The sequence below is a fragment of the Eschrichtius robustus genome, chromosome 9 (genome assembly GCF_028021215.1).
Source record: "Eschrichtius robustus isolate mEscRob2 chromosome 9, mEscRob2.pri, whole genome shotgun sequence".
Lineage (NCBI taxonomy): Eukaryota > Metazoa > Chordata > Mammalia > Artiodactyla > Eschrichtiidae > Eschrichtius > Eschrichtius robustus.
Window position 1 is genome coordinate 15387656 of NC_090832.1, and position 26868 is coordinate 15414523.

The following is a 26868-nucleotide window of genomic DNA, read 5'->3' on the forward strand; positions in this document are numbered from 1 at the left end:
GGGGATGTGTGTGAGCCGTGGCTCTCCCTTCTGGGGAGGTGGGGGACAAATTACACGTACCCCACAAAGCATAATTTTCATGGTACAGCTCTATCTTGAGGGTTAAATGGGCTTCTGTAGGCGAATTATCATCGATCTCACTCAAGAATTTGCAAGTGTATAATGCAGTTCATGATTCTTGCTGGCTGTCAGCCTGTAGGTCATCCTTAAAAGCAAGCGAATAGCACATTTCTGCAAAGAGTACCAACAAGCTTCTGCAGGATCAGAAAAGCAGCCTCCACCAAAGGCCAAAAATGGATGTGACAGACCCCAAGAATCAGTGCCTCCATACTTCCTGCTCCTTTACGAAACCCAGCATGGTCCTGACCTTCCCAGAGTCTCAAGCTGCATTAGATACATATCTTTCTCGTCTCTCTGTGAAGCTATTTATATTTCATTAAAACGTCAGTGCGGTAAATCAGCTTAAGCTCTTACTGGGTACGGAAATGAAACAAGGAAAGAAGAAATTGAAACCGCTAATCTATAAGCCATGGGCTGTCCCTGAATGGCAATGAAAATAAGGATTTTGTGTACTGCTTTCCTCAAAGGTAAGACTATTCTGGGCAGTGTCTGAATTGAGAAAGATATGGTAGGAACGCATTTTATTGTATACATATTGTATGAGTGTGTGTGTGTGTGTGTGTGTGTGTGTGTTGGAAAGTCTAGATCTCTCTAGCCTTGGAGCATTCTGGGTGGTATCTTTATTTCGACTTTGCCCCCTAATCTTCTGAAGTCTGGTTTCAGAAGGTGGAGGTTTTCGGCAAACAACTTAAGGAGGCTTACTTTAAAATAAAGTTTAAGAAACAGATTGACAGAAATCAGGAAAATATACACTGAATAAACGTCAAGATCCTGTTAGAAAGTAGGTGTGTGGTCCAGGCATCCTACAATTATTAGAACTGAGCTGTTTATTAGTTTTAGAGCTTCTTGACAACCCAAGAAAAAGGGGAGAACACTCAGGCCAACGATGTGTCTTGAAAAGGTATTTTCATTCCCTTGGGAAAGCAGCACAGAAAACAAAGTAAATAACCCCAAAATACTACTGTCACTTACGATCGGAAGAAATTCATTCAGTAACTAGAACCTACTGTGTGCCACGCGCTGGGCCTGGCAGCCGACAGGTCAGGGTTATAGTCTCCAGTGACAGCAGGGACTGACTCTATTCTATCACGCTGGCTGAGCAGGTTCCTACGGCCTAGCAGATCAATCATTGGGCTGGTAGGGTTGATAATACTTTTGTGAAATTAAGGAACCAAATCAAGTCTCTCACCTAAAGAGATGACCAACCTATCCCAAAGAGAGAAAGAGGCCAGTAGAAAACAATTCTGGACCTCTTTAACCTTTTAAAGCACATTAATTAATGGGTGACAGAAACACCAAGATCCACACCAAAAAAAAAAAAAAAAAAAATAGGTGACATTATTCTGATTTAGAAGATACTCAAGGCAATAGTTTCAACCAGGAAAGCCTGGTTGAAAAATCTCAACATGTCACAATGAAAAATTTACCTTTGAGCAACACAGCTTTCTGCTAAGCAACCAAAAGTTTAGTTAGACAGTTTATCCTAAGTTACTACAACTTTAAAGCTAGAATGGAATTAACGGCTATCAAGCAATAAGGTTCTGGATACCATCTTCTGACATAATGGGATTAGTTTTAGAATAGAGCGTTTGAAGCCACTCTTTCTAATTGGACGGCTACCAGAAAAGAATCAAGGCTCATGTCCAGTAATGGATAGGATGTGAAAATAAGACTATATAATCAGCAGAAAGATGATATAATATTTCTGAGGAGGAAATGATGGGGTTGAATCATGGTTTTACTACTTACTGGCTCCAGGATCAGGGCAATTTACTTAATGTCTCTGTCCTCGGTTTCCCTCTGTGTAAACAAGGGCAGTGATGTTACCTACCTGGAAGGGGGCAGTGAGCATTAAATGAGTTAATATATACTGCTGAAAACGCTGTCTGGCTCTGATGTTAGTGCTGATTACAGTTTTAATTTTTTTTTTTTAAATAAATTTATTTATTTATTTTTGGCCGCGCTGGGTCTTCGTAGCTGTGCGGTCTTTCTCTAGCTGCTGCGAGCGGGGGCTACTCTTCTCTGCAGTGCGCGGTCTTCTCATTGCGGTGGCTTCTCTTGTTGCAGAGCATGTGCTCTAGGCACGCGGGCTTCAATAGTTGTGGCATGCAGGCTCAGCAGTTGTGGCTCACGGGCTCTAGAGCGCAGGCTCAGTAGTTGTGGCGCACAGGCTTAGTTGCTCCGTGGCATGTGGGATCTTCCCGGACCGGGGCTCGAACCCGTGTCCCCTGCATTGGCAGGCGGATTCTTAACCACTGCGTCACCAGGGAAGCCCTACAGTTTTAATTTTTATCATTGTAATTTAAGTAAACATCCCTTTGTTTCTATTTGCTTTTCCTATGCATTTTTACACTGTTGACATTATAGTCTATGAATCCCATTTATTTTCCCACTAAACAAACCAGTTATATCTCCAAGTCATTAAACATTATAAGCATATAGCCGCTGTATATATTTAGAGACAACATTCTGGTCATGAAACTATCCAGACATTAGTATCTTTAACCCTCCTTTCAAGGATTCCTTTTCGCATCACACATTACATCTGGGGGAAAAGAATGGATTATTTTGGGGGCTAGAAAGATGTGAGCTTATGCGCTCAACAGAGAAGATACGGAAGAAATAAAATCACAATAGAAGATCTGTGAAAACGTACAGGACTACCGTAGACAGAGTTTTTGTTTGTTTGTGTTTAATAACACACAGAGAGCAGTGCCTGCATGTTGATAACACAGGAAGGAGGACAGGATGTCAGGGTAAGATGCAGAGTAGCCTGCTGCACTTGAGATGAACTGGACATTCCACCCTTGTCCTCAGCTTGAATGTGTGATCGCAAGGAAGTGCTAAAGAGGGATTTATGGGCATTTTTGTTTTCAGTGCTGCAGAGACTCCCCATCAGGGTTTCCATGTACCATGAACTATTTGTTGTCCAAAGACAAGAAGACTCTGCCTGAAATTCTAATCCGTACGCTTCATATTCTTCTTCTTCTTCCTGAAATCTTCCGTTCTTTTGCCAGTGATGTGTTTGCAGTGACATATGTAGTTTTTCTGTCTGTAATGCATTCTACTCCAAAGAAAGATAGCAGGTTCCAAGTTATGCCTCAAGTGAAAACTAAAAGCACTTCCAAGAAGTCAGATAGATCTCCTTTTGGAATCCCATCGTTAGGTGGTGCCTCTCTCCTCTCTCCCTGCCCAAACTTTTCCGTCTCTAAAATGGACCACATTCCATTCTTTTTGACAAACTTATCAGAATTAAAATAACAACCTCTGGCTGTCAAAACAACTACCAAAAAAAAAAAAAAAAGGAAGTCACTTGTGGTTATCGTAAATAATAAAGAACTTACAGCTACCTATGCAATGATTTTTACCCATGTGAAAACTATTTCTTTAAATAAATGGGCTTTAGATGGCATAAAGGACTACAAATGAGTCATTTACTAAATTCATTATTTTATAAACGTTGGAGGGAACGCCAACCACATCACGGACCTGGGAGCTGGACCGACCGTATGCAGCTTGGAGAACCGACCTTTTGCAGGAGAGTCCTTGTTATAATTATTTTCAGGCCCAAACAAAAAACTGTCTCTTAATATGAGCAAGTACTTGGGATTTACACTTCAGGGAGAACTTTTCACATATCGTTGTGATTTTATAGCTTTGATGACAAGTTAACTCTTTGCCACCTGTAAGCAGACTGAACCGCTCCATAGAAAGAAAGAGCAAAGATAGTGGAAACCCAGGTTACTGGTCCCCATGGGCTTGTAACGATTGTGATAATGCCGCAAACACGCTGAAAATAGAGGATTCTAATGGGCTGGAAATATTTGTGCAAGTTCGACAAATTATGCATGGTGTCTCAGACAGAGAAGAGATTACTTCCTTTACTTTTAGGAGAATTCTCTTTATTTGTGTAATGTAGCTTGAAACAACTTTAAAAGCCTCTGACCTGCAGCAAATCACGGTCCATTCAGAAACCAAATTATTGAGGCTTAATGACTAAATGGACACAGAAATAGTACTTCACTACAGGCGACCACATAGAGTGCCGAAACAACTCATTTGTCCCCAGACACAGCCTGGAGCTGCCCGTTTTGACACTTCTGGCTTTCCTGTTTACCTAGTACAAGGTCCATCCTGGAACAGGGCTCACCAGCCTGGGCAAGGGAAACTGCTGGAAGTTTTGTTTTTCTGCCTTAAAGGCAATAGAGAATGACCCAGAGACCTTGTGTTGTGGCCATGCAGGAGGTGGCCCTGCCCATGCCCAGGGACAACCATTCACACTTACTGCTGTGAAGAGCCCCCTGGAGCTGTCAAGGCGGAGGCCTTGGAATGATCTTATTACATCCTTCCATTGGTTAAGGGCTCCCTCCCACTGCCTTCAGGGTCAAGTTCAACTCCTAACTACAGGGTCTAAGGCCCTCTGCAGTCAGGTTCCTGCCCACTGCTCTGTCTGGAATGATTCCCCCCTAAACGCTGCCCTTTTTCAGGACACCCAGGGCACTTCCAGGCAGGTTCTCTGCACGGCTGTCCTTTCCCTCGGGAGAAGCGAGCACCCCTTCCTCGTGTCTCTCTACAACCCGGCACCTTCAACACTTTGCCTGGATCTATTAGTCTGTCAGCACTAAGCGTCCAGGGCAGGGATTGGGTCTTTCCCGTCTCCGTCACCCAGTGCATAGCGCATATCAGACAGGCAACAATGTTTTGAATTGGAAGGGAACTTGGAGACTGTGTATCACCCGAATGTAAAAAAAGTCTCCATGTTTTTGCTCTGGCCTCTCTCCTGAGCTCCAAAAACGAGTTTCTAACTGGCTGATGGATGACTTGACAGGGAAATGCAACAGGCACCGCAAACAACATGGCGCTCCCAGTCACCTCCACTGAGACACCAGCTTGCTCTTCGTGCGCCCTTCCTTCCAGGTCGTCGGGAGTCACCCTGGACCCCCTCCTCATATTCCATCCATGTTCGGTTTCTGTGACTCCTAGTGGTCTCCCGGCCACACACCATCCTCTCCATTTCTACCATTACTGCCCCCATCCTGGGCCTACCACATGCACTCAAGGGCTCCTGACCTGTCTCTACTTCCTTCAGGTGATTGATGCCAGGTGGTCCTCCACCCACAAAATCTCAAACGTCCTGGTATGCCCCAGTATGTCACTCAAGGTCCCAATCTCTAACCAACCTTCCCAGCCTACGCAAAGACCCACTGTGGTCTTGGTTTTCTTTGAGGTTTTACTGCATGGATCATTTATGCCTTCCTTGTGGCGAGCAAACTGCACAAACCATTTGCTTTAATTTCCTGGTGTTGATGCTCTATTATCCAAGCATTCTGCTGTCCCTGGAGGGTGGCCCCACCTTTTATGCTTTGTTATATGTCTCAGCGTGCAGCACACACAGCACCGGGTATACACACTGACTGACCTACTGAAAAGAAAATATCAAGATGTTCAAAATTTAAGTTATTCTTGTGCAAAGATCTCATAAGCCTTAATATTCATGGAGCGCTAGAACCCTCCTTGGCCACTTATCACTAACTCGGCTCACAGGGCTGGTACGAGGAGTAATGAATGAGTTAATCTATATAAAGCATTGGGAAGAGTGTCTGGCCTGTAGTAAGAACAGCTATTATTTATTATTATTATTATTACTGCTATTATTATTCCCACTGAAATGAGGGCTGAGATTCATTAACAAGCAGTTTCCACACAAACGGCCATATGCCAAGTGATACAGCTTGATGGGATATTCGATCTATAAGTCCATATCTAAACACGTTAAGAAAAATGTATTTAGACCTGGTTTTATAGCCTTGCTGGTCAGTAACTGGTTTGAAAAGAAGGGCTACAACACTGACCCCGAAAGGCTGGAGTTACGAGCAGATAAGATAGGTGGGCATTTGAGCCTGTCCTCTTAGTTTCTTACAAGATGTGCTTTTCCAGACTGGGACTTGAGTGGAGATCCTGATACCGTGAGGTCACATCGGCAGAGGACACCTTAAGGATCCCCGTGCCCTCCGCGCAGTTGGCTGACCCCCTCACATTGGGTTGGCTCAGCCGTATGTTCTACACTGGACTCCCCAGTGTGGACAGATCAAGGGAACCAAAGGCAGGGTCTCTACCCTGGGGAGGCCTGGATTAACAGGAGACACTGGGCAAGGCGACTTGATAAAGGACAGGACACCCAAAGGAAATAAGTGCAAGAGATCTTAGCTGGGTAGAGCTGGCAGCACAAAAGCAGAGGTGTGCTTGAGGGAGAAATGCAGTGTTGGGAGGTGAGTAGGGGGTCACAATGCCAGTCCTGGGGGAAGGTTCTGGAGTGAGTAAATATGTCTTCAGAGAAGAAACGCGGATAAATTTGAGAACTGGATGATGGATTTTGGAAGGTACAAAGAAGCACGGCGGTCACCCAGTGACTTTCACAGGCTTCACACTCCCCAGAGCTGATTCTTGGGGTTGGCTTAAGTCTCAAACAGGAGACTGACATACACTATGGATTCAGCTTGTATTCTTAGCCCTAGGTTTCCCCCTCAGCAGACTGGCCAAGGGCACATACGTAATGCAGGCACCCCTGGAAATCCTTACAGAAGGGTGGCAATGTGGCTATGAATTTTCATTCTGGGTCTTCCAGGGACTAGATATATAAATACCTCCGTTTGATCACTTAACCCAACATAAATTATTTCTCTAATACCTACTTTATACTTGTTCCCTGATTTAATTAGATCTGGCTATAGTCACTGGTATAAAATGTTTTGAATTTTCAATGATACCCAGAAAACAGCAGGGGGGAACCAACTTTTCCAAAAGCAGTATACCACGAATGTTTTACAGGGACATATACTATTTTTATTTTAACATTTAATCTGATGTCCATGGGAGGATACTTTGATGAACACATACGTAGTTAAGCCTGTGAACTGCTATGAGTTCCAGATAATATCAACTATATTCCTCCCTCAAATTACAATCCCAGTTTGAAAGTGCCATATTTTTCTTCTAAATCTAGCTTTTCTTCCTATTCATTCATTCCCACCAAATGCTCAAACTGACTCTAAGGGTGGCCCAGTTATTTAATTTGAAAGCTGGTATTTTGGTTTGTATTAATTTTATTTCCCTTTCTTAAACTGCTTAGCTGCTTCCAACTATATGCCTCTTAGTAAAGACTAGGATAACAAAGTAAACGAATGCAACAAAGAGGCGGAGAATAAAGAGAAGTGCCCTGAGTACCAGATACTTCTATGGATGTCTTTCTGACTTGTGTATATCTTGATTGGCAATTTTATGCTCTGAATCCAAACTACTAAATGTGGCAGGAAACAAGTAGGCTAGAGACGGAAGTGGAAGAGGAATGGGCCAATTTCATCAATCCCCAGAGAAAACAAAAGGTCAATATCCTGATGATAGGGGTGGACACTTAAGCATCACAAGTACCCTTTTCTAGGTTCACAGAAAATAAGAAAGACAGAGCCTACACATAGGGATTAATAGTGGTAGGTTACAAATTTAACCCAATTAAAAAAAAATTAACTCAATAATAGAAATATCTGGTAACGTTATTACTCAGCACGTTTCCCCGGCTGAGGCTGATTTCATTTGAAGTAATTTTATATTTATGCTAAAAATATATTAGCATTGGGCTTCCCTGGTGGCGCAGTGGTTGAGAATCCACCTGCCAGTGCAGGGAACACGGGTTCGAGCCCTGGTCTGGCAAGATCCCACATGCCACAGAGCAACTAAGCCCATGTGCCACAACTACTGAGCTTGCGCTCCAGAGCCCACAAGCCACAACTACTGAGCCCGCGTGCCACAACTATTGAAGCCTGCGTGCCTAGAGCCCGTGCTCTGTAACAAGAGAAGCCACAGCGATGAGAAGCCCTTGCATTGCAACGGAGAGTAGCCCCCGCTCGCCGCAACTAGAGAAAGCCCGCGCGTAGCAACGAAGACCCAACGAAGCAAAAAATAAAAATAAATAAAATGTAAAACCCACATTATTTAAAAAAAAAAACATCAGCATCAAACTCAGGGAGAAAATGTCCTTGAAACAAATGGATTAGACCTAGATAACAGTATGTGGCAGAGGGGCAAACATTTTCCTGAGTCACAAAGCTTCCTGTGTCTCATCAATCTGATAAACAGTTTCTGGAAATCGAGAACGCTGCTGGTCACTTTCCTTTCGCTGAAACATGCCATACTGAAAAGGCAGTGACGAGTTCTCTCCTGCTGGAGACAGACACACGTGTGCCTCTCCTCTGGATACCGGGAAGGGGGCATGGTCACAAAGCAACTGGGTCACTTGCTGCAGCCACGTCAGGATAAGAGGAAGCGAGGGGTGCCTGCTCCAGAGGAAGGTCACGTTTGGAAGAAAGCAGGAAATTCTGATGTAGAGATAAGAAGACCAGTGGGAGAGAGACCCAAGCTGGGTGGAGAAGAGGAACCCGACCAGGTCCCCACGAATGGGGTGAAAGGACACAGCGATACAAAGAAAGTGAGGCCAGATGGGGAGGGGAGGCTTGCGGCCATTTGTGCAGCGAGTCTGGATTATTTCAAACTAATCACAGAGATTTCAGGTGTCGGTTTAACTGGGGCCAGGGAACATGGGAGTTAGGAAGGCTACTTGCAGAGACTTTTAAAAAGTAAGCTAAGAGTTTCTTTATTTGTCGGGGGGTGGGCGGTGTGTGTGTGGGGAAAGTAAGGCAAGAGGAGAGTGAGGGAAAGGAGAGAGGAGGAGTGGATTATTTTGCAGGAAATATGCCCGATACTGAGCTTCCGACAGACCTTCTGTGTGATCTCATAGGACGGGAAGCTCTTTACAACACGACTGCTTAGCCATCTCATTTAAAGGCAGCTTGGGGGGACTCCCCTGGTGGCGCAGTGGTGAAGACTCCACCTGCCAATGCAGGGGACACGGGTTCGAGCCCTGGTCCGGGAAGATCCCACGTGCCGCGGAGCAGCTAAGCTGGTGTGCCACAACTACTGAGCCCGTGGCTCTAGAGCCCGCGAGCCACAGCTACTGAGCCTGCGCTCTAGAGCCCGTGCGCCACAACTACTGAGCCCATGCTCTAGAGGCCGCGAGCCACAACTACTGAAGCCCGCACGCCGAGAGCCCGGGCTCTGCAACAAGAGAAGCCACCCAGTGAGAAGCCTGCGCACCGCAACCAAGAGTAGCCCCCTCTCTGCAACTAGAGAAAGCCCTCGCTCAGCAATGAAGACCCAACGCAGCCAAAAATAAAATAAATAAATAAATTTATTAAAAAAAATAAAGGCAGCTTGAGGAGTGAGTGTGTGTACCTGGCCATGAATCTCTGGAGAATGTGAGGAGTAGTGCATTGGGTTGAAACCTACAAGGTCTGAATTAATTCATGCCTAACCAGGTGGACCGAGTTTATGACTATGCATCCCTGAGTAGGGTCGGTGTGCCAGGAAGAAAACACCTCCCCAGTGAGCTGCAGAATAACTTCATCACGACCTGAATCAGATGCAGCGGAAACAAAACATTCAGTACATACTTTTACAGGAGAGGGAGGAGAACGGAAAACAAAGTGAGCTTAACTGAAATGTGAGAAAGAAAACGGCAATGACTTGGCTGGGTGGGGCCCCAGCTTGCTCTTTCACTGGCCCCCGTTCCCCACAGACCAGTAACTCTCCACCCAGCATTCGCTGTGGGTGACATCACTGATTTCCCAAACACGCTCCAGCAGTTTCCTGCTTTCCAGGGTCAAGCCAAGCGAGGTTGTCAGTGGGGCACCTGGGTAGAGATGTGGCCAGGTCAGGTCACAGAGTGGAAATGAAGGCCACACCAGGGCCTGTTTGCTCGTTCAATGAGCTGCTTGTTTTACTGCTGATTTTTCAGACCCCTTTCCTTGGACAGATTTCCGTGCTCTGATGGGGCCAGCCCAGACCAATCATGGCATGTACACATATTCAGTGCCCAGGATCACACAGTCTGCTCCAGAAAGAGCACAGGGACCAAAGTGAAGGGTGTAGGAAGGGAGAGGGGAACTGCCCAGTGAGAATCACTGCTCCAGACGGACTCGGAGCTCTGACGCACTGCATCTTACAGCCCCCAGCCTAGATGCTTCTCTCTCCCCATTGGTCTGTGAGGCCAAAGCACTAGGATTCTCTCTACAGTTTCAAGTAGCCACTGTGTCCCCCAGAAAGGCTCTAACTGGCACTGAACACCATGTAAACGCTGTAGGAAGTCTTAATCCCTTCAGGGTAAACTGCAGGATGGCCTAAGCCCAAGATTCCAGCTCATATTCTTGCCCTTAATAACCATTTGGTCCTAATTTTATGTCCTAAGTTTGTCAATAAAGAAGACTTCATATTCAAGAGGACTTCTAAGTTCTTCTAAGGAGCCAATCTCATTGCCTCAAAGTGATATCAAAGGAAAATAGTCCGATACACCAAAAACTACCTTCAAATGGACTTCTGCTAGGAATTCACACTTGGTTGGACACCTCTCCAAGCCAACTGTTCTGACAACGCGTCACTCTATGAGGAAGCCCCACAAGAAAACAAATTAACATGGAAAAAACGATCTTGCATTTCCTTAACAGAATTTGGGGCCAGCAAACATCTGACAAGACTCGACAAACCATACTCAGGAGTGCACTTCTTAGAGGAACATTCCAGCTCTTTTGTCCATTCTTTGGTGTCCCAATTTTCAGGTGTTAAAACACTACAAGACAGCCAGGAAGGGCAAGATGATTCTACCAGCCTAATTCCGCCTGCCATACGTGTACTCTGACTCCCTTGCAACTAACTGGCCCTGGCTAAACATTTCCCCAAGTACTTTCAGTTTACCATTTCTCTATTTATTGTATTTTCATGTTATGAAAGTGACATATACTTGATGCAGTAATTTGAAATAAGCAGAAAAGTAAAGAAAAGAAGCTGTTCATAATATCACAGCCCCCTGTCAACATTTTGGTGTCTTTTTAGTATTTTCTATATGGAATGTAATTTACTTCCCAATAATATAATTTCATAAACTTTGCTTACATATTAATGTTTTTATGTCATGAAATTTATGTCAAATGATTAAACAGCCCTGATAAATTATAAAAACCTAAAGACAATACCAAAGCAATGGGACCACCAGACAAAGACCACCTACTAAATTGGGGAAGGGGTGGGGAATGAGATTGTTTTGGAGAAGTTTTATAAGTTACGAGATTTATTGAGCACTCTAAACCATAAGCTTTGAAAGAATTTTTGGAAACTTAACAGGGTAATCTGTAGAATATAGGGTTGGAAAATCTTAAAAACCGCCTGCTCTTTTCTCCCCGCATCAAAGATCTGGATTTGCTCAACTATTTCTTACAAGGAGATGTACTAAGTGGTGGTGTGTTGGTCAAGGATTTTATACTCTTTTGTAGCTTTCAATAATACGATGGAAAGAATATACAAGAATAATGTCCTTAAAGAGAGGCAAGGATACACACGGAGCTTAGTAGGAATGAAGATATGTTAGGAAGGAAAAATGAGATAGAAAACACTGCCAGTGCACCTAAGGATGGGGCAAAGGTCTTAGATGGCCCTAGCTGAGGAACCCATGTACGACTGGGTGCTTCCATAAAAAACAGCACCAGGAAGTGAAATGTACTGGTAAAGTGTCTACACCAACTGGAGGTCACAAATTGGTGATCAACTCCAACTAAAGCAGTAACTAAATAAAACATGATGAAATCATTCAGTGGTAGAAAACTCTGGCCTATAAGTAAGGATGGAAGGTAAAAGTAAATATTTAGAAAACTAAACCTGGAGGGGAAAACACCGAACTCTCCAGCACTTCACCGTGCGATCTCCCAAAGTCAGCAAAGCTGGAGATGTTTGTTTGAGGAGGGACATGCTTGTGTTGAGATCCTCCACTTTTAGACCTACGAGGTAGCCAGGAGGACGGGCCTCCCCTGAGGACACACCGGAAGGGATTTCTCCTTTGCTATAAAGCTCAGTGTTCTGCACGTGTATGATTTTATTTGCCAGCATCTGCCATAAGGCCCCTCAGGAGAGGACTGGAGCTTGTTCACCTCCACGTGGTTTACAGCACCTCCCACCCGACAGGTATAAATGAATGCATGAATGAACGAACGAGCAAGGCAGCAAAACTGAAGGGCTTTCTGATTTTGAGGTCTCAGTCTGGGCTTTTTTCCTGGAGGGGAGAGACGGATGTGTGCTTCAGAGGCGCTCGCATAAGCCCGTGTTGAGTCAGGGTGATTCATCAGGCTAGAATTTTCCCACCTGCAGGAGCCAGTCCCCCCGGTGTCCCCATCCCCCTTTGCCTCGGTCATCTCAGCAGGAAATTACTACACTGTGTCTCCCACACGGATGATGAATCTTAGAAGCATTCTCACAGACTGTGGCAGGGCCCCGGACGGGGTCAAGTAAAAGTAAATACCAGCCCTTATTAGGCGATCCTGGCCTCCTGCGGTGCGTTTGCCCCGGACACCAGAGGCTTCCTGCTCTGTCACAGAAAGCAGACCGCAGGTCACTGCCTCCACGTGATGCTTCCTGACCTCCAGGAACTTCTTCCTTCCTCGCTCCTCACACGATTGTTTTGGAGGATTTTACCACGGGGCCCTGCTGCTTACGGCTCCACCTGGGGGTGGAGGCACGGGGACCTCCTCAGGGAGCCCAGGCAGCCAGAGGCCACCCCTTGAGGACCGCTCACACCTTCATTTTCTAACGACTAGTCAGGCGTCAAGGAGTTGCCGAGGGACGGAGGGATGCACTAGGGGTCATGCACACACACACGAGCTGTGGCTGACGGAATCCTGGCTTTCCACAACTGGTCTTTCAAGGCTGTGGATGTGAGGGTATATCAGTTGAGGTGGGAGGAGACTCACAGCATCTATTTGCTTAGTGACCCCACAGATTTAAAATTATGATTGGTATTTAATGACTCTTAAATGCTCAGATACTCAGAAGGTATCATTTACTGACTCACAATTTTTACACCAAACCATTGTCTTTTTAAATTCCCTTCTATCTACCTTTACTAGCTGCCTAAAGTGGAGAAAGCTGCTTTACTGGGGGCTCCCCACGGCATGGAGCACAGGGCCATGTGCACGTTCCCTGAATGAATGAATGAATGAATTTGTTGGGAGAACTACTGTGGGATTTCAAATCTGTGCAGGACAAGACAGGGCAGATTAGGAACTCGGCTAATTCCCTCCTCAGTTGTGTCCGCTGTTCCATGCTCTTTGGGACCCTCGTGGCTGCTTGTCCCTGGTCCCTCTGGGCGGGTACTAGCCAGCTGTGCTCTGCTAAGCAAAGGCCTTCACGGACTGAAGACCAGATCTTTGGCCCTGAGGGGCTGCCATCAGGGAGGCCATTCTAAGGAATATAAAGCAAGCTCTCCTCGTGTTTTTGTTAACTGAGGTAGGATTAAACTATACTCAATAAATTTTACCCTTTAAAAATGTGTAGGTCTATGAGTTTTGACACATGTATACAGTCATGGATCCACCACCACAATGAAAATATATAGCAGGGGTCCCCAACCCCCAGGCCATGGAAGGGTATCAGTCCGCGGCCTGTTAGGAACCAGGCCGCACAGCAGGAGGTGAGCGGCAGGCGGGCGAGCGAAGCTTTACCTGCTGCTCCCCATCGTTTCCCATCGCTCCCCATCGCACGCACTACCACCTGAACCATCCTCCCTCCCCCATCCGTGGAAAAATCGTCTTCCATGAAACTGGTCCCTGGTGCCAAAAAGGTTGGGGACCGCTGATATAGAGTATTTCCATCACCCACAAAAGGTCGCTGGTGCCCCTCTGCAATCTGTCCCCTCCCCCCTCTGCCCCCTGGACCACTGATCTGAATTTTTTTTTACCTTCAGTTGCACCTTTTCTAAAATTACCATTCAGAACCTGTTTTATTTGAACCCTTCTCTCTCATAGCACCGTTGCTATGCCTCCCTCAGTGGGAAACTCCACCGCCAGCTCCTGTGGTTACTCTCTGGTCTCCCCGTGCCACATACGATGGTTCTGCCCAGACCCTCGAGGGCTCCTGTTACCCCGCTGGCTCCGGAAACATGGCTGTTTTCCTAGTACCATCCTTTACCGCTTATTTCTCTCATGCATATCCTTGCTTCTCCCCCGTGTCCACCCTCATGTATATTCTTAAAGCTCTCAGGGCCTTCTTCCTGCCTGTTCCTTTCTTCTGAGTGTTGTGTCTGTATTTCTCATGGACTCACAGACCATTTTATAGATCCTATGAGCCCTTTCATCTGTCTACGTCCTGGCCAGACGCATTTCTGGCCCTGCCCATCTGTCTTCTTGACTGTACTCCTTCCACGACGGACACCATCACCGTCTACACTCAGGCTAGAAGTGTCCCTTCCCCCGAGACCCACGTGCAGGTGGCTACCTTCAAAATATACCTCGAATTCGTCTCTACTCTCCATATTTACTTCTACGGCTGCCACGCCAACCCTGATTACCTCTGGCCTCAGCTGATGTCTCCCTGGGTCTGGTTCTCTTTCCTCTAAACATTCTCCACATTGCTACCAGAGCTATTTTTCTAAAATATAAATCAGACATTTTTCTTTTCCAGTGGTGAGGACTCTGTGTTTTCACTTCTGAGGGCGCAGGTTCGATCCCTGGTGGGGGAACTAGGATCCTGCAAGCCACGTGGCGTGGCCAAAAAAAAAAGAACAAAGAGAAAGAATAAAAACCAGGCACAAAACCCACCTTACTGTAACTCCCCAGTGTGCATGGGATAAAATCCAAGGTCTTTAAGATGGCAGCTGAGATCCTTAACAGTTTGGCCTGGTGTTGCTACCCTAATCCCATTTCTCAGCCTCTCAACCCCTGTCCAACTCCAGCCACACTGGACCACGCTGGGAAGGGTACCATGTACTTCTGTGCCTTTGAGTCAAGATTCACTGTTTCCCGAGTTCAGAGGTTGATTCTCTTTTTCTTCCACACACCCTCTGCCCCCAACCTGGTGAGAAATACCTACTGCCTCCCCTGTGCCCTGAGAGCATTTCAAATGCCAACACCAACACCACACTTACTAGATGCCTCTGTGCTGTTCAACCCAGTGCTCGTCTTAGTATCTCTGTGCGTCACAGGCATTAAGAATTCAAAAAACGCTTATTGAAAACACTTTGCCCGGTATCAGACGAAACGTGTAAACATGAAGGCAAGCAACTCTGTACTCATTATGCACTTTCTACCCATCCACTGCTTAAACAACAGAGCCACATGGCTTATTTTAAAAATTGTTATGTTTCCTGTTTGGACTTGGATCAGCTTGTAACAACAATGACAGCAACAGAGATGATCAAGATTTTTTGTGCTGAATCTAATCCAGGAGCGTCCCATGATAAGAAGACAGACCAAGGGAAACCACCATGTCTCTGTGTGGCTATAATGAAGCATTTTAGGTATTAAGCCTATCATCGTGGATTTTAAGCGCTTTGATAAGCTTTCACTTCCGTGCTATCTCCCCGCCGTCCACGGAGAAGCTTTGAAATAACAATAACCATCCCATAGCAACAATGTCCCTTCACAGCAAGGTCAAAAACGAGAACTCATGTGATTTGCTCATTTTCTAAGGCAGAGCTCCCCCCTTAATGTGCTGACAAAGAGGTGAAGGGTGAAAGACTGATCTCCCCAGCCCTGGGGTGGGGGGCTGGTCCTGTCTCTTGGACATGGTGGTGGCCTCCATTTATCCCACCGCAGTGAAGTCTTATCATTCTGAGCGCAGTGATGTGAAGATCCAGAAGCCCTACACTAAGCCATCCCCCCATTTCAACAGCAGACTGGCTCCTCCCAAATTATTCTCTTCCATGTTCTATGAGGGGGGAATTGATTTTATGACTCAAGGGATCCTGAACATGTGGTCTAAAGAAAAGAAAAATCCAAACCCTGATGGCAGGTGCATTTTTCATGGTGGAAGAGGGTTATTTAGGAAAAGAGCAAATACTATTAATTACTTCCCAATACCCGATCTGTAAGGCGTTCCCAGAGCATAAGGATTTTAGGCATCATGACAACACAGACTGGGGAAGGTTTCTGGAGAATGTTACACACTCACCGTTCCAACCAATGGGTAAATGAACCCAGCGCCTATGCTGGCCCGTACGTCACTAATGGGTAGAATGAAATCCTTCGGTACGCCTTTCTTGTCAGGTTGGTGAGACAGGGAAAGGTGGGTCTTAGCCATGCAGATGGGCAAATTTCCAAAACCCTGTAAGAAAGGAAAGGAAAGGTGTTCCTTGAGCATAAACGTTCATCTCCTGTACTTGTGTGACCCGCACGCCACAGAATCCCCACGACTCAGATCCACACACACAATAGTGCTTGTTACTGCTTGTTCACTGAACAAGAAGATGCGACAAAAACTCATCTGCACGAGATCATCACCTGGCAAGTTGAGGGTGTCTATTACTTATTTTGGATAATTCTTGCTACAGAAAGGCAGCATTATGTGTGTCTCTGAAGAGAAGGTGGTTATTTGCAGGCAAAGAGGCGGCAGCAGCAGCAGCTGTAGAAACCACTTTCTAAGGATATTAATATCCGGCACTCAGAAAGGTAATCTGGAGAAAGGCTTTGTAACAAGGCTTTTAGTCCCGTTGTTCGCTCATTCTTAGAGGCTGTCAGGAAGCAAAGAGCCTCTTTGTGTTGTTTTATGAATCATGGCTATTTGATCTGCGATTACATTATATGAACTAAGATGAGGTCACTATTTAAGCCTCTTATTTTTAAGGACCAAAGGCGATGCCTGACCCAGAGTTCCAAAGGTGAAAGGGGAGGAAGTCACATGTGGGGTCTCACAAAAAGGACAGTGTCCTCGCTGCCTGGTCCCGATTAAGGGCACACAGTGCCTCCTTAGAGACGTGGCTAATTAACTGCAACCACATACTTGACGCGTAACTTTTAAGGAACATTCCCTCGGTGGACAGACAGGGATAAAAGGAATGCAATCTTCAGAGGTAACCCACACAGAATTTCTTATGATTCAACGCAGAACTATTTGGAAGATTTCAGAGTACTATCAACTGGGGTTGGGGGTGGGGTGTTCCCTTTACTCTTAGATGCGGATCAGAAATCTGCTGGTGGCGATCACAATTGCTCTACAGAAATGGTGCCCAGAATTTTGGGTTTCAGAACAATCAAATATTGAAATAATTTTTATGAACTGATATAGGTTTGCCAATTTAAAAGTTTGCCAGTAAGAATATATTTTTTAAAAACCCAATATGCTATATACCATCACCATATTACTTCATAAAAGAAAGAAGATTTTAAGCCTGAGAAAACATCAGGAAGGACCTAATATTAGAATCAATGATAGTCCTTAAATAGCATTATTAAAAACTTATTAAAAAAAAAAACACCTCATGACAATGACCTTTTTTTACTCATTTCATTGCAGATGAATGAAAATTTCACTGCAGAACAATGCCAGTGTGTACAGCAATGTTTGAGAATCATTTATTAAAAAGCACAAGCCAAGAGCATTCTAAGCTCTTGGAAAATCCTAAGAAGAAATGAATTGCTGACTATCTTACCAAACCTGGGAGAATACTCTGGCTAGTGCTGGTAGCATAGGACAAAATATTAAATATGCTTTAAAAATAGAATTTAGGAGTTGGGGGATTAAAAAAAATAGATCGGCGATACTCATCATGAAGCTCTTTTGCCAGCAAGCTCTTGAAGAGCTCTGACTTCTATCTGATCACAGCAAACTGGAGGGGGTGTTTGAGGCACATGGCCCCTTTGGTTAAGGTGGCCGAACACGCTGCAGTGCAGCCTATTCGACAAAACCATTACAGGACTAGACTCTCGCTGCTGAATCTTGGCCATGTGCACGGCAGAAGGTGATGGAGCCTTCAGCCATTGTGGACAATCTCAGCACCAAGCCAATGAAGCACCTGTATAAGAAAGAATACCAAGCACCCCCAACTTTATGTGCTGCAGTCCTCTTTGACTAACCTGGCACCATGCTACCATTTTTAAGACAGTAAGAGGAAGCACTACAGATTATTTAACTCTTGACTCCACTGCTGCACATCCAAGAACAGTTTCAATGTTTCTGGCTGACTAGCAGGGGCTAAAGATCACACACACGGATAAACATGGACACCGCCTATATGAGACAAATTGATAACCATAAAAGTCAATGATGTATGTACTCTCACCATAATTACAGTTAACGTCCTACCCAAGGACATTAATTCAATTTTTGTAGACCACAGAGTAGATTGAGCCAAGTTCAGCTGGTGGGACATACACCAGCTCTCAAGTCAAGGCGAATAATTTCAAAAACCCAAGCTGGATTTTCCCCCCTAGATGCACAACTTTTACCTGTTCCGTGTAACGATCTATTTTGGATTGTGCCTCCGGAGAGAGTTCAATATCTTCGGCTCCATAGACAGCCTGGGCGATGGTTCTTATCTTTTCCACAATTGGAAGCTGGAAAAACACAAATGACCACAAAGTCGTTAACTTCAATCTGGTTAAAGAATTAAGGGAGAGCTTAGTGAGATTTTCTGTAATTGCTTAAAATTCACTACCAGATTCCCTCCTCATCAACTGTAGTATTTGAAGCACTTTTCTCTTCTATCATCCTTAATGTACTGAAATTTTCAGATCAGAGATCAACTAGCAAGTAAGAAGCCTTAGATGTTCAGCCAGTTCAGAGGCTGCTTATCTAGTTAAATCATTCTTATCCACTGCATCCTTTTAAAAAATGTAGTTTATACTATGCTTTTTAGTGATCTTTTAAGTCAGAACAAAAGTCTCCTAACTAAATAGTGCTGGTGTTTAAGTGGGTCTCAACTTGGGTTATATGACAGAAATGTAGCAGTTCTAAAGAACAATTTTTTTTTTTTTTTTTTGGTGAGCAGGAATGGGTTGAGATTTTAATATAAATGCTAATGTGATCAAACACTTTATTGGAAAACCAGAGGTTGAACCTAGTGTCACTTTAGCAAATTATGAGACAACAAGGAGAATGGGAAAAACCTGAGAAGACTAGATATGGGCAAATAAGTGTGTGGGGAGGAGATGGAAAAACCTTCCACAATGTTGGATGCAACACTTGGATATAGGTTGCTAGTAAAATACTAAAAGTGGCCTTCAGAAACAAGGATGGTTCATTAGGAAAGGAATGTGTCTTGGATAAAGTGATTCTTAATTCAAGCAAAGCATTTGACAAAATTGTTCCTAATTTCACTGTGGGTAGAAAACACGTAGGCATAATGAAGACGGTTGGTGGATTTACTGTTCAGTGAATGGCTGCTGGACCAAGTGCTGATGGAACAGACGTCAACCAAGGGGCAGAAGCCTCTCATGGTCCACCTCAAGGACTTTGCTGGGCAGTGGCAAATGGTACATTTGCATGAATTACTGCTGATATATACAGGAGGAGAGTTACCTAACAGGACAAAATAAAAGCTAGCTCTGCTCTGCCAATCTGATAGTACCCCAAATTGCTTTAAAATGTGTTTTTTATTACTACAGTTTTTATTACTGTAGAGTCGCTCTGTGGTCTGGAACTGAAATATTGGATGTTTCAACAAATAAAAAAGAAATGAAGGTGCAAGTCATTATGATCTTTCGCTGAAGGACATAAAAGAGGATCTGAATCAACGGAGAGAAATACTTTGTTCATGGATGAGGAGACGCAATACTGAATAGAGGTCGGTCTCTCAAACTTAATCTATTAGTTCAATCCAATTCCAATAAAAATCCCAAGAGCACTTAGGTTACTTGGCCAACCGATTTTAAAATTCATAATGAAGAGTAATGGCATAAATAGGTAAGATAACTTCAAAAATAAATAAAACCAAAAGAACAAAGATAAGGGACCTGCCATACCAGGTATCAATCACCCTACAAAACTATGCTGATTAATTCCATGTGGTATTGGCACAGGACGAGATGATTAATCAAGGGAAGATAACAAAGAACATAGAAGGACACCTCAGCAGGTGTGGGATAGTATATAGTAGACATGGCACAAAACAGGGAAAGGACTGACTATTCAACTGACTTTTGGCTGGAGAAATAAAATTAAATTCCTGCCTCACGCCAGGCCCCTAAATAAGTCCAATATGGAACAAAGGCAAAATCTTCAAAATCAAAGCTCTACATATTGGGGGAAAAAATCGGGGAACTCTCTCTCTTTATTATCCTGAGGTACGGAAGGATTTCTTAAACAAGGTAAGAACAAACTGCGCCTTAAAGGAAATGATTTATAGACCTGACATCAAAATTTAAAGTTTCTTGTATTAAAAAAAAAAAAAAGACATCAGAAATAAGGATAAAGCATAAGGAGAAGATGCTTACAAATATTTAAAAGATTAGTTACTAGAATGCATAAAACTCCCACAAATTCAGAAAAAGACAAACAAATATTTAATAGTAGGCAAAAGAGTGACTAACAACAATATGAAAAAATGCCCAATCTCATTGGTGATCAACAAAGGCAAATTAAAATGATGAAAAACCAATTCACAACCGTGAGATCAGCAAAACTGAAAGTATGAGAATATCAAGCGTGGGTGAGGATGTGGGGAAGATGACCCTTCCAAGTGCTCTTGGTTGAGATGTTAAAGGTCTCGCCTACCATGAAAGCTTCCTAACTGGTTTCTTCACTTCTAACACACCCTCACCTCTACTGCAAGTCTAACCTTCTTAAAATGTACCTAAGTAAGAAAAACTCAAGATCACCTCTGCTAAAACTCCCTGACCGCTCTAAGATCTATCTCAAAGGCCAGCATCTCCAGGAAGCCTGTACTGACCTTCCTTAAGCACACGTGGGCGTTCTCTTCTTTGCCATCCGATAGCCCTGTAATGCTCTGACCTGGGTGTTACATGGCACCAGAGGTTCAGCAGGGCCTGGCAATGAGTGGCTGCTAGCAAAGCCCACGCCCTGTTGGGATGCGCTGATGGACCTCAGATGGTAACAGTGCCAGGATCAAACTCTGATGCTGAAATCTACCGGGTGGCAAGGGGCCTTTTGTAAAACATGTCATAAGAGAAATCAGAGAAGAATCTCCACTTCAGGACTTCCCCTGGTGGCGCACTGGTTAAGAATCCGCCTGCCAACGCAGGGGACACCGGTTCAATCCCTGGTCCGGGAAGATCCCACATGTCGCGGAGCAAGTAAGCCTGTGCACTACAGCTACTGAGCCTGTGCTCCAGAGCCCGGGAGCCGAAACTACTGAGCCCGCAACTACTGAAGCCCACACCTAGAGCCCGTGCTCCGCAACAAGAGAAGCCACCTCAATGAGAAGCCTGTGCGCCGCAACGAAGAGTAGCTCCCGCTCGCCGCAACTAGAGAAAGCCCGCGCGCAGCAACGAAGACCCAATGCAACCAAAAATAAATAAATAAAGTTGATTCTTTAAAAAAAAAAAAAAAGAAGAATCTCCACCTCTAGAAGGGACAACTCTAGAAAGAAATGATCGTTATTTTCCAGGAAGGCAGAAGGTGAAGCAAGGACAGAAATCAGAAGGAAATGTTTAAGGAAAAGCTATAATAACCAGAGCTGTTTTACTCTGGCAGAGTTCAGGGTAAGCCGAGTATGGCTCCAGGGTTGTTGCAGGAGAATGACCGCATGAGTGCAAAGTTGAGTCTGGGCTAGAGAAAACCTCGAGTGTAACTTCTAATGTAAAAGATTCCATGTTCATTAGCTGAAGAATTGAGAATAGCCTATAAACTCTTTGAGGTCAAGGACCACCTCTTGTTCACGTAGAAGTGGGATACAGTACAGCCCCTGGACTACAGAGTAGGCTCTCAATATACAGTTGAATAAATGAATAAATATTTTCTGACCTTCCTGTTGACAAAGCAAGGATTCCATGTGATGTGACAGTTACGCTTTTTCAGGGGAAGGCAGCTCACAGAATATGGTGTCACCCAAGCAGTGTGATAGGTCCCATGCAACCTGGCTCACCTTGGCTCCTCCAGCCCTCCAGAGCAGCTCAGGTGGGGGGTTTGTGGGCTGCTGTGGGACAGGAGGGCAAAGGAAGAACACAGCCCCTTAGATCTGGCTGAATCACGCAACCTCATTCCTAGCGGGAGATGTGAATATGCTGCTGTACTCATTTTACTGCAAGCACTGAAGCCACGCAGTGTGTTACAAATATCACACTGCACAAACCTTAAGTAATATTATTATGATGGCGTGAGGGCAATAGAGCTAACTAAAGATTTATGTTTTCCCTGGAAGTGAAACAAAACAACAACAAAACAGATTAGCACTACTCATGACACATTTAATGAACAGAATGCACTATTTACTGAACTCTAGATTGATCTGAAAAGGAAAAGTGAGCGTGACTTTTCTATATGATAATAATTGAAAAAAACTCACACGTGAACAAGGTAATAGTAAATGGATGACAATGAAGGAATTAGTGTGAGTGGGTATTTAACTGACCTACTTTTAGTTTTTAAACACGAAATTTTTTTTCAAGGAATACATATATTTAAGTTTAAATTGTGGTGAAATATACATAACAGAAAATTTACCATCTTAATCATTTTGAAGTGTACAGTTCTGTACTGTTAAGCACATTCCTGTTGTTGTGATGCCAATCTCCAGAACCCTTTTCATTTTGCAGAACTAAAACTGTACCCATGAAACACTAACTCCCCATTCTGTCCTCCCCTCAGCCCCTTGCTACCACCTTTCTACTTTCTGTCTCTATGATTCTGCCTACTCAGGGTACCCTGTATAAGTGGAATCATACAATATGTATCTTTTTGCATCTGGCTTATTTTACTTAGCATGAACCTCAAGGTTCAACCATGATGTAGCATGTTACAAATTTCTTTCCTTTTAAAGGCTGAATAATATTTCACTGTATGGACATACCACATTTAAAAAAATCCATTCATCCACTGATGGACACGGGTTGTTTCCACCTTTTTGCCACTGTGAATAATGCTGCTATGCTAAAAGTGGGGGGGTCGACGGACAAATATTTCTCTTCCAGACTTCAATTCTTTGGGGCATAAGGAAATACACATTTTTATCAACAACTAAACTGCCTTCCTGTCTAATGTTTTCTTTTTTTAAATAAATTTATTTATTTTATTTATATTTATTTTTGGCTGCCTTGGGTCTTTGTTGCTGCACGTGGACTTTCTCTAGTTGAGGCGAGCGGGGGCTACTCTTCGTTGCGGCATGTGGGCTTCTCACTGCAGTGGCTTGTCTTGTTGCGGAGCACGGGCTCTAGGCACGCAGGTTTCAGTAGTTGTGGCTCACGGGCTCAGGAGTTGTGGCTCGTGGGCTCTAGAGCACAGGCTCAGTAGTTGTGGCGCACGGGCTTAGTCGCTCCGCGGCATGTGGGATCTTCCCGGACCAGGGCTTGAACCCGTGGCCCCTGCATTGGCAGGCGGGTTCTTAACCACTGCACCACCAGGGAAGCCCCCTGTCTAATGTTTATTTGAAAGTGTTGCGGAAATTTCAAGCAGGTGCCAGGCTGACTTTGTGAACTGTGTAGTTGTGGTCTTATTTCCTATAGGAAAACTGCAACCACACATGACAGGATGACTCAAACAGAAGGCAGAGCAGGGAAGCAGGAAGGGGCTGGTGGTGTGAATGAGTCCTGGTCAGGCGACTTGTTTCCCCTCCTTACCCGCAGGTGCCAGAGCCTGGGGCATCCCAGCAGTCACCACGACCAGCTCCCGGTATCCTGCACTTCCCATGCCCCAGCCTCAGCCTCGCCAGCCCCAGAGAAGACGACACTCCCTCGCCGGCCTCGACATGCACAAAGCTGTCCACCGAGAGCCTACGAGAGGGACCATCACCACCTGGTGTGTGCCTCACAGCCCCACGCTGGATAAATAATGTGCTTCAGCCCATGGAGCTGGAAATCCCAAGACCAAAATTCTCTTGGGACTCTTGCTACAATTATTCTTTTTCACCTGTGTGTACAAGTGAATAAATAAAAAGAACATCTCAGTTAACACAACTTTTGGGTTTAATATAAAAACTAAAACCTGCCCTGATAAGGCAGCTTCACTGTATACCATCTATTTATATTGTGACAGCAGGAAAGGAACTTCCTGCTGTTTCTCTGCTCGATTTTGGGGAGCAGTGTCATCTTTAAAGAAAAAGAAAAAAGCCAAGTTCATGTCCAATGATCTTGATCTGAACTTGACATTCACTTGTACTGCTCATTTTAAGTGGTAGTTTTTATAAAACAAATAAAATGGTAAAATAAATTATGAATGGGTATGCATTAATCAACCCTGGCTTTGCTCCAACTTCCTAAATATTTACAAACTTATCTATTTGCCACCTCTTTCCTCCTTACATCCCTGATGTCTAGGATGGTAACTTCCAATCAGTAGGCCCTCCACAAACATCTGCTGAACGAACAACCATCTGTGGCAAGTACTTTCAAGACGTCATGGTGTACAAAGAATTTCAGAGATTTTGTGTACAAAGAATGTCTGATGGGGTGGGGACAATGACACAGTAAAGTGTGACAGAATGGAGTGTGTGATAAAGCCTCCGCCTCTATGTTACTACTCGAGTTGGAAGATCACAGATTGCAGGGGATGGCATGGAAGTCAGCATAAGTTGGTAAGACCTAAAAAGGAACTTGAATGGTGCTTGAAGGATGTGAAAGATTTTAATAAGCAATAAAAGGAAAGATTATTTCACACAAGGAGAACGGCACACATCAAGGTGTGAATGGCAGCAAAGACAAGGCTTTTTCTGGAAAGAGGGACTACTCTATTTGTATTATGCTCAACATACTCATATAAGCGACTTCACAAAGCCTGGCGTCTATACTAGGATCTTTGATCATTTTGGAACTAACACTATGCTAAATCTCCATCTTCACCAAGAATATAATTCTGAACATATTCTTCATTAATTTCCTCCCAAACCTCTTAAACGTATAAAAATAACTGAAATACTTTAGAAGAGAGCTTTCCGATGGAAGCTTCCTGTGATGATGGGAATGTTCTACAACCATGCTTTCCAGGCTAGTAGCCGCCAGCCTCATGTGGCTAGTAAGTAGTTGAAATGGGACTAGTGCAACCGAGGAAATGAGCTGTTAATTTTAGTTAATTTAAATGTCAATAGCTTTCTATGACCAGTGGCTACTGAACTGGGCAGCAGTTCTTTCTAGTTCTAGAAAAGAACCCTGACTGGGGGGTCATATTGTCTATGGTCTTTTGCTTAGAGTATGCCCACCCAGAATCCCGGCTGAGTGACACCAGGAAGGTAGGCTGGAGGATGTAGGGGTCTTCATTCTTTACCACATTCCTTGTGTAGATGTGGTGATCCAGGCTCATAGAAGCTAAGTTACTCAAAGTTAGATGGCATATCCTTCTTGAAAAGACCACTGGACTCATTACACACGCACCCAATGTTCACTGCCGCACTGTTGACAATAGGCAAGACATGGAAGCAACCTAAGTGTCCATCAACAGTTGAATGGATAAAGAAGATGTGGTACATATATACAATGGAATACCACACTCAGCCATGAAAAAGAATGCAATAATGCCATATGCAGCAACATGGATGGAACTGGAGATTATCATACTAAGTGAAGTAATTCAGACAGAAAAAGACAAATATCATATCATTTATATGTGGAATCTAAAAATATGATATAAAAGAACTCATTTACAAAACAGAAATAGAGTCACAGACAAAGAAGACAAATTTACGGTTACCAAAAGGGAAAGGCGGGGAGGGATAAATTAGGAGTTTGGGATTAACATATACACACTACTATATATAAAATAGATAAACAACAAGGTACTACTGTATAGCACAGGGAACTATATCCAATATCTTGTAATAACAATGGAAGAGTCTGAAAAGAATATATATATTCTTTTCTGAAAAGAGTGTGTGTGTGTATATATGTATGTGTATATATATATATATATATATATATGTATGTATATAAAAAACTGAATCACTTTGCTGTACACCAGAAACTAACCCAACATTGTAAATCAAGTATACTTCAATTAAAAAAAATGAAGCTGACAGAATTGAGGAAAATAAAGAAGTATGAAGGCTTTATAATATAGTGGCATCTCATCTTACTTGGATGTCAGGTTCTAAAGTCAGCAGTCCTGAAGGTCTCTTAGAAGACCCATGAAAACATGACACAATACTCTATTATCGATATTCCACTATCTCTGAAGCACATAACTGTTGAAGTGTTGAAACACACTGCTGTTTCCTCAGCCATTACACTGAATGAAAACTACATTGTTCTTTCGTTTTACCAAAGCCTAGATTGGAATTCACATAAGTTAAGTGTTCCTATGCTGTGATGTTGGCTTGAAGTACTTCAATGCTCATGAAATATTTAAGAAGAGGAATCAATTAGTAAATTTGTAAGTCGAATAAAAATCTCTGGACATACAGTAATTATTTCAATTTGTATTTTGTATTTAAAATGAAGCATGAATTTTCAGTGATCTACAAGTGCAGTTTGGTAAATGGCCTTTCCTGTACCTCAAAGAAAAGTATGTAACGTGAAACCAGCTTCCAACAGGAGCAAGGGCTTCATTGCAACATCCCCCTGGTGTCATGGGAGCAGCTCTGCGTTGTGAGTGAGAACAACAGACCCTTGTGTCTTTGACACAAAGCATGTCGCTGGCTGGAAACCAGCACATCTGAGCTACCCAAGGTGTACGTGCTGAGTGCCATGAGCCAGCTCCCTGAGTGGCTCGTCCCGCTGGCGTGTTGGTCCTGAGCAACAGGTCAACCCAGAAGAATCCCAGAAGAATCTCGCTCTCCTAAGA

General features: G+C 44.0%; 1 protein-coding gene across 5 annotated transcripts in view; it reads right to left on the reverse strand.

The window, feature by feature from the left end:
* MTHFD1L (methylenetetrahydrofolate dehydrogenase (NADP+ dependent) 1 like) overlaps positions 1 to 26868 on the reverse strand; it is a 242306-nt gene that overhangs the window by 75548 nt on the left and 139890 nt on the right. For 4 of the 5 annotated variants that reach the window (XR_011074944.1, XM_068551140.1, XM_068551138.1 and 1 more), the window contains 2 exons: positions 18432 to 18539; positions 16159 to 16311 (listed from right to left, as the gene is read on the reverse strand). Coding sequence is in view for 3 of the 5 variants with exons in the window: in XM_068551140.1 (XP_068407241.1) it covers positions 16159 to 16311; positions 18432 to 18539 (261 nt within the window). In the remaining 2 variants the exon portion in view is untranslated. Of the gene's footprint in view, positions 1 to 16158; positions 16312 to 18431; positions 18540 to 26868 lie in introns of those variants that run through there. The other variant, XR_011074945.1, reaches the window with a different exon arrangement.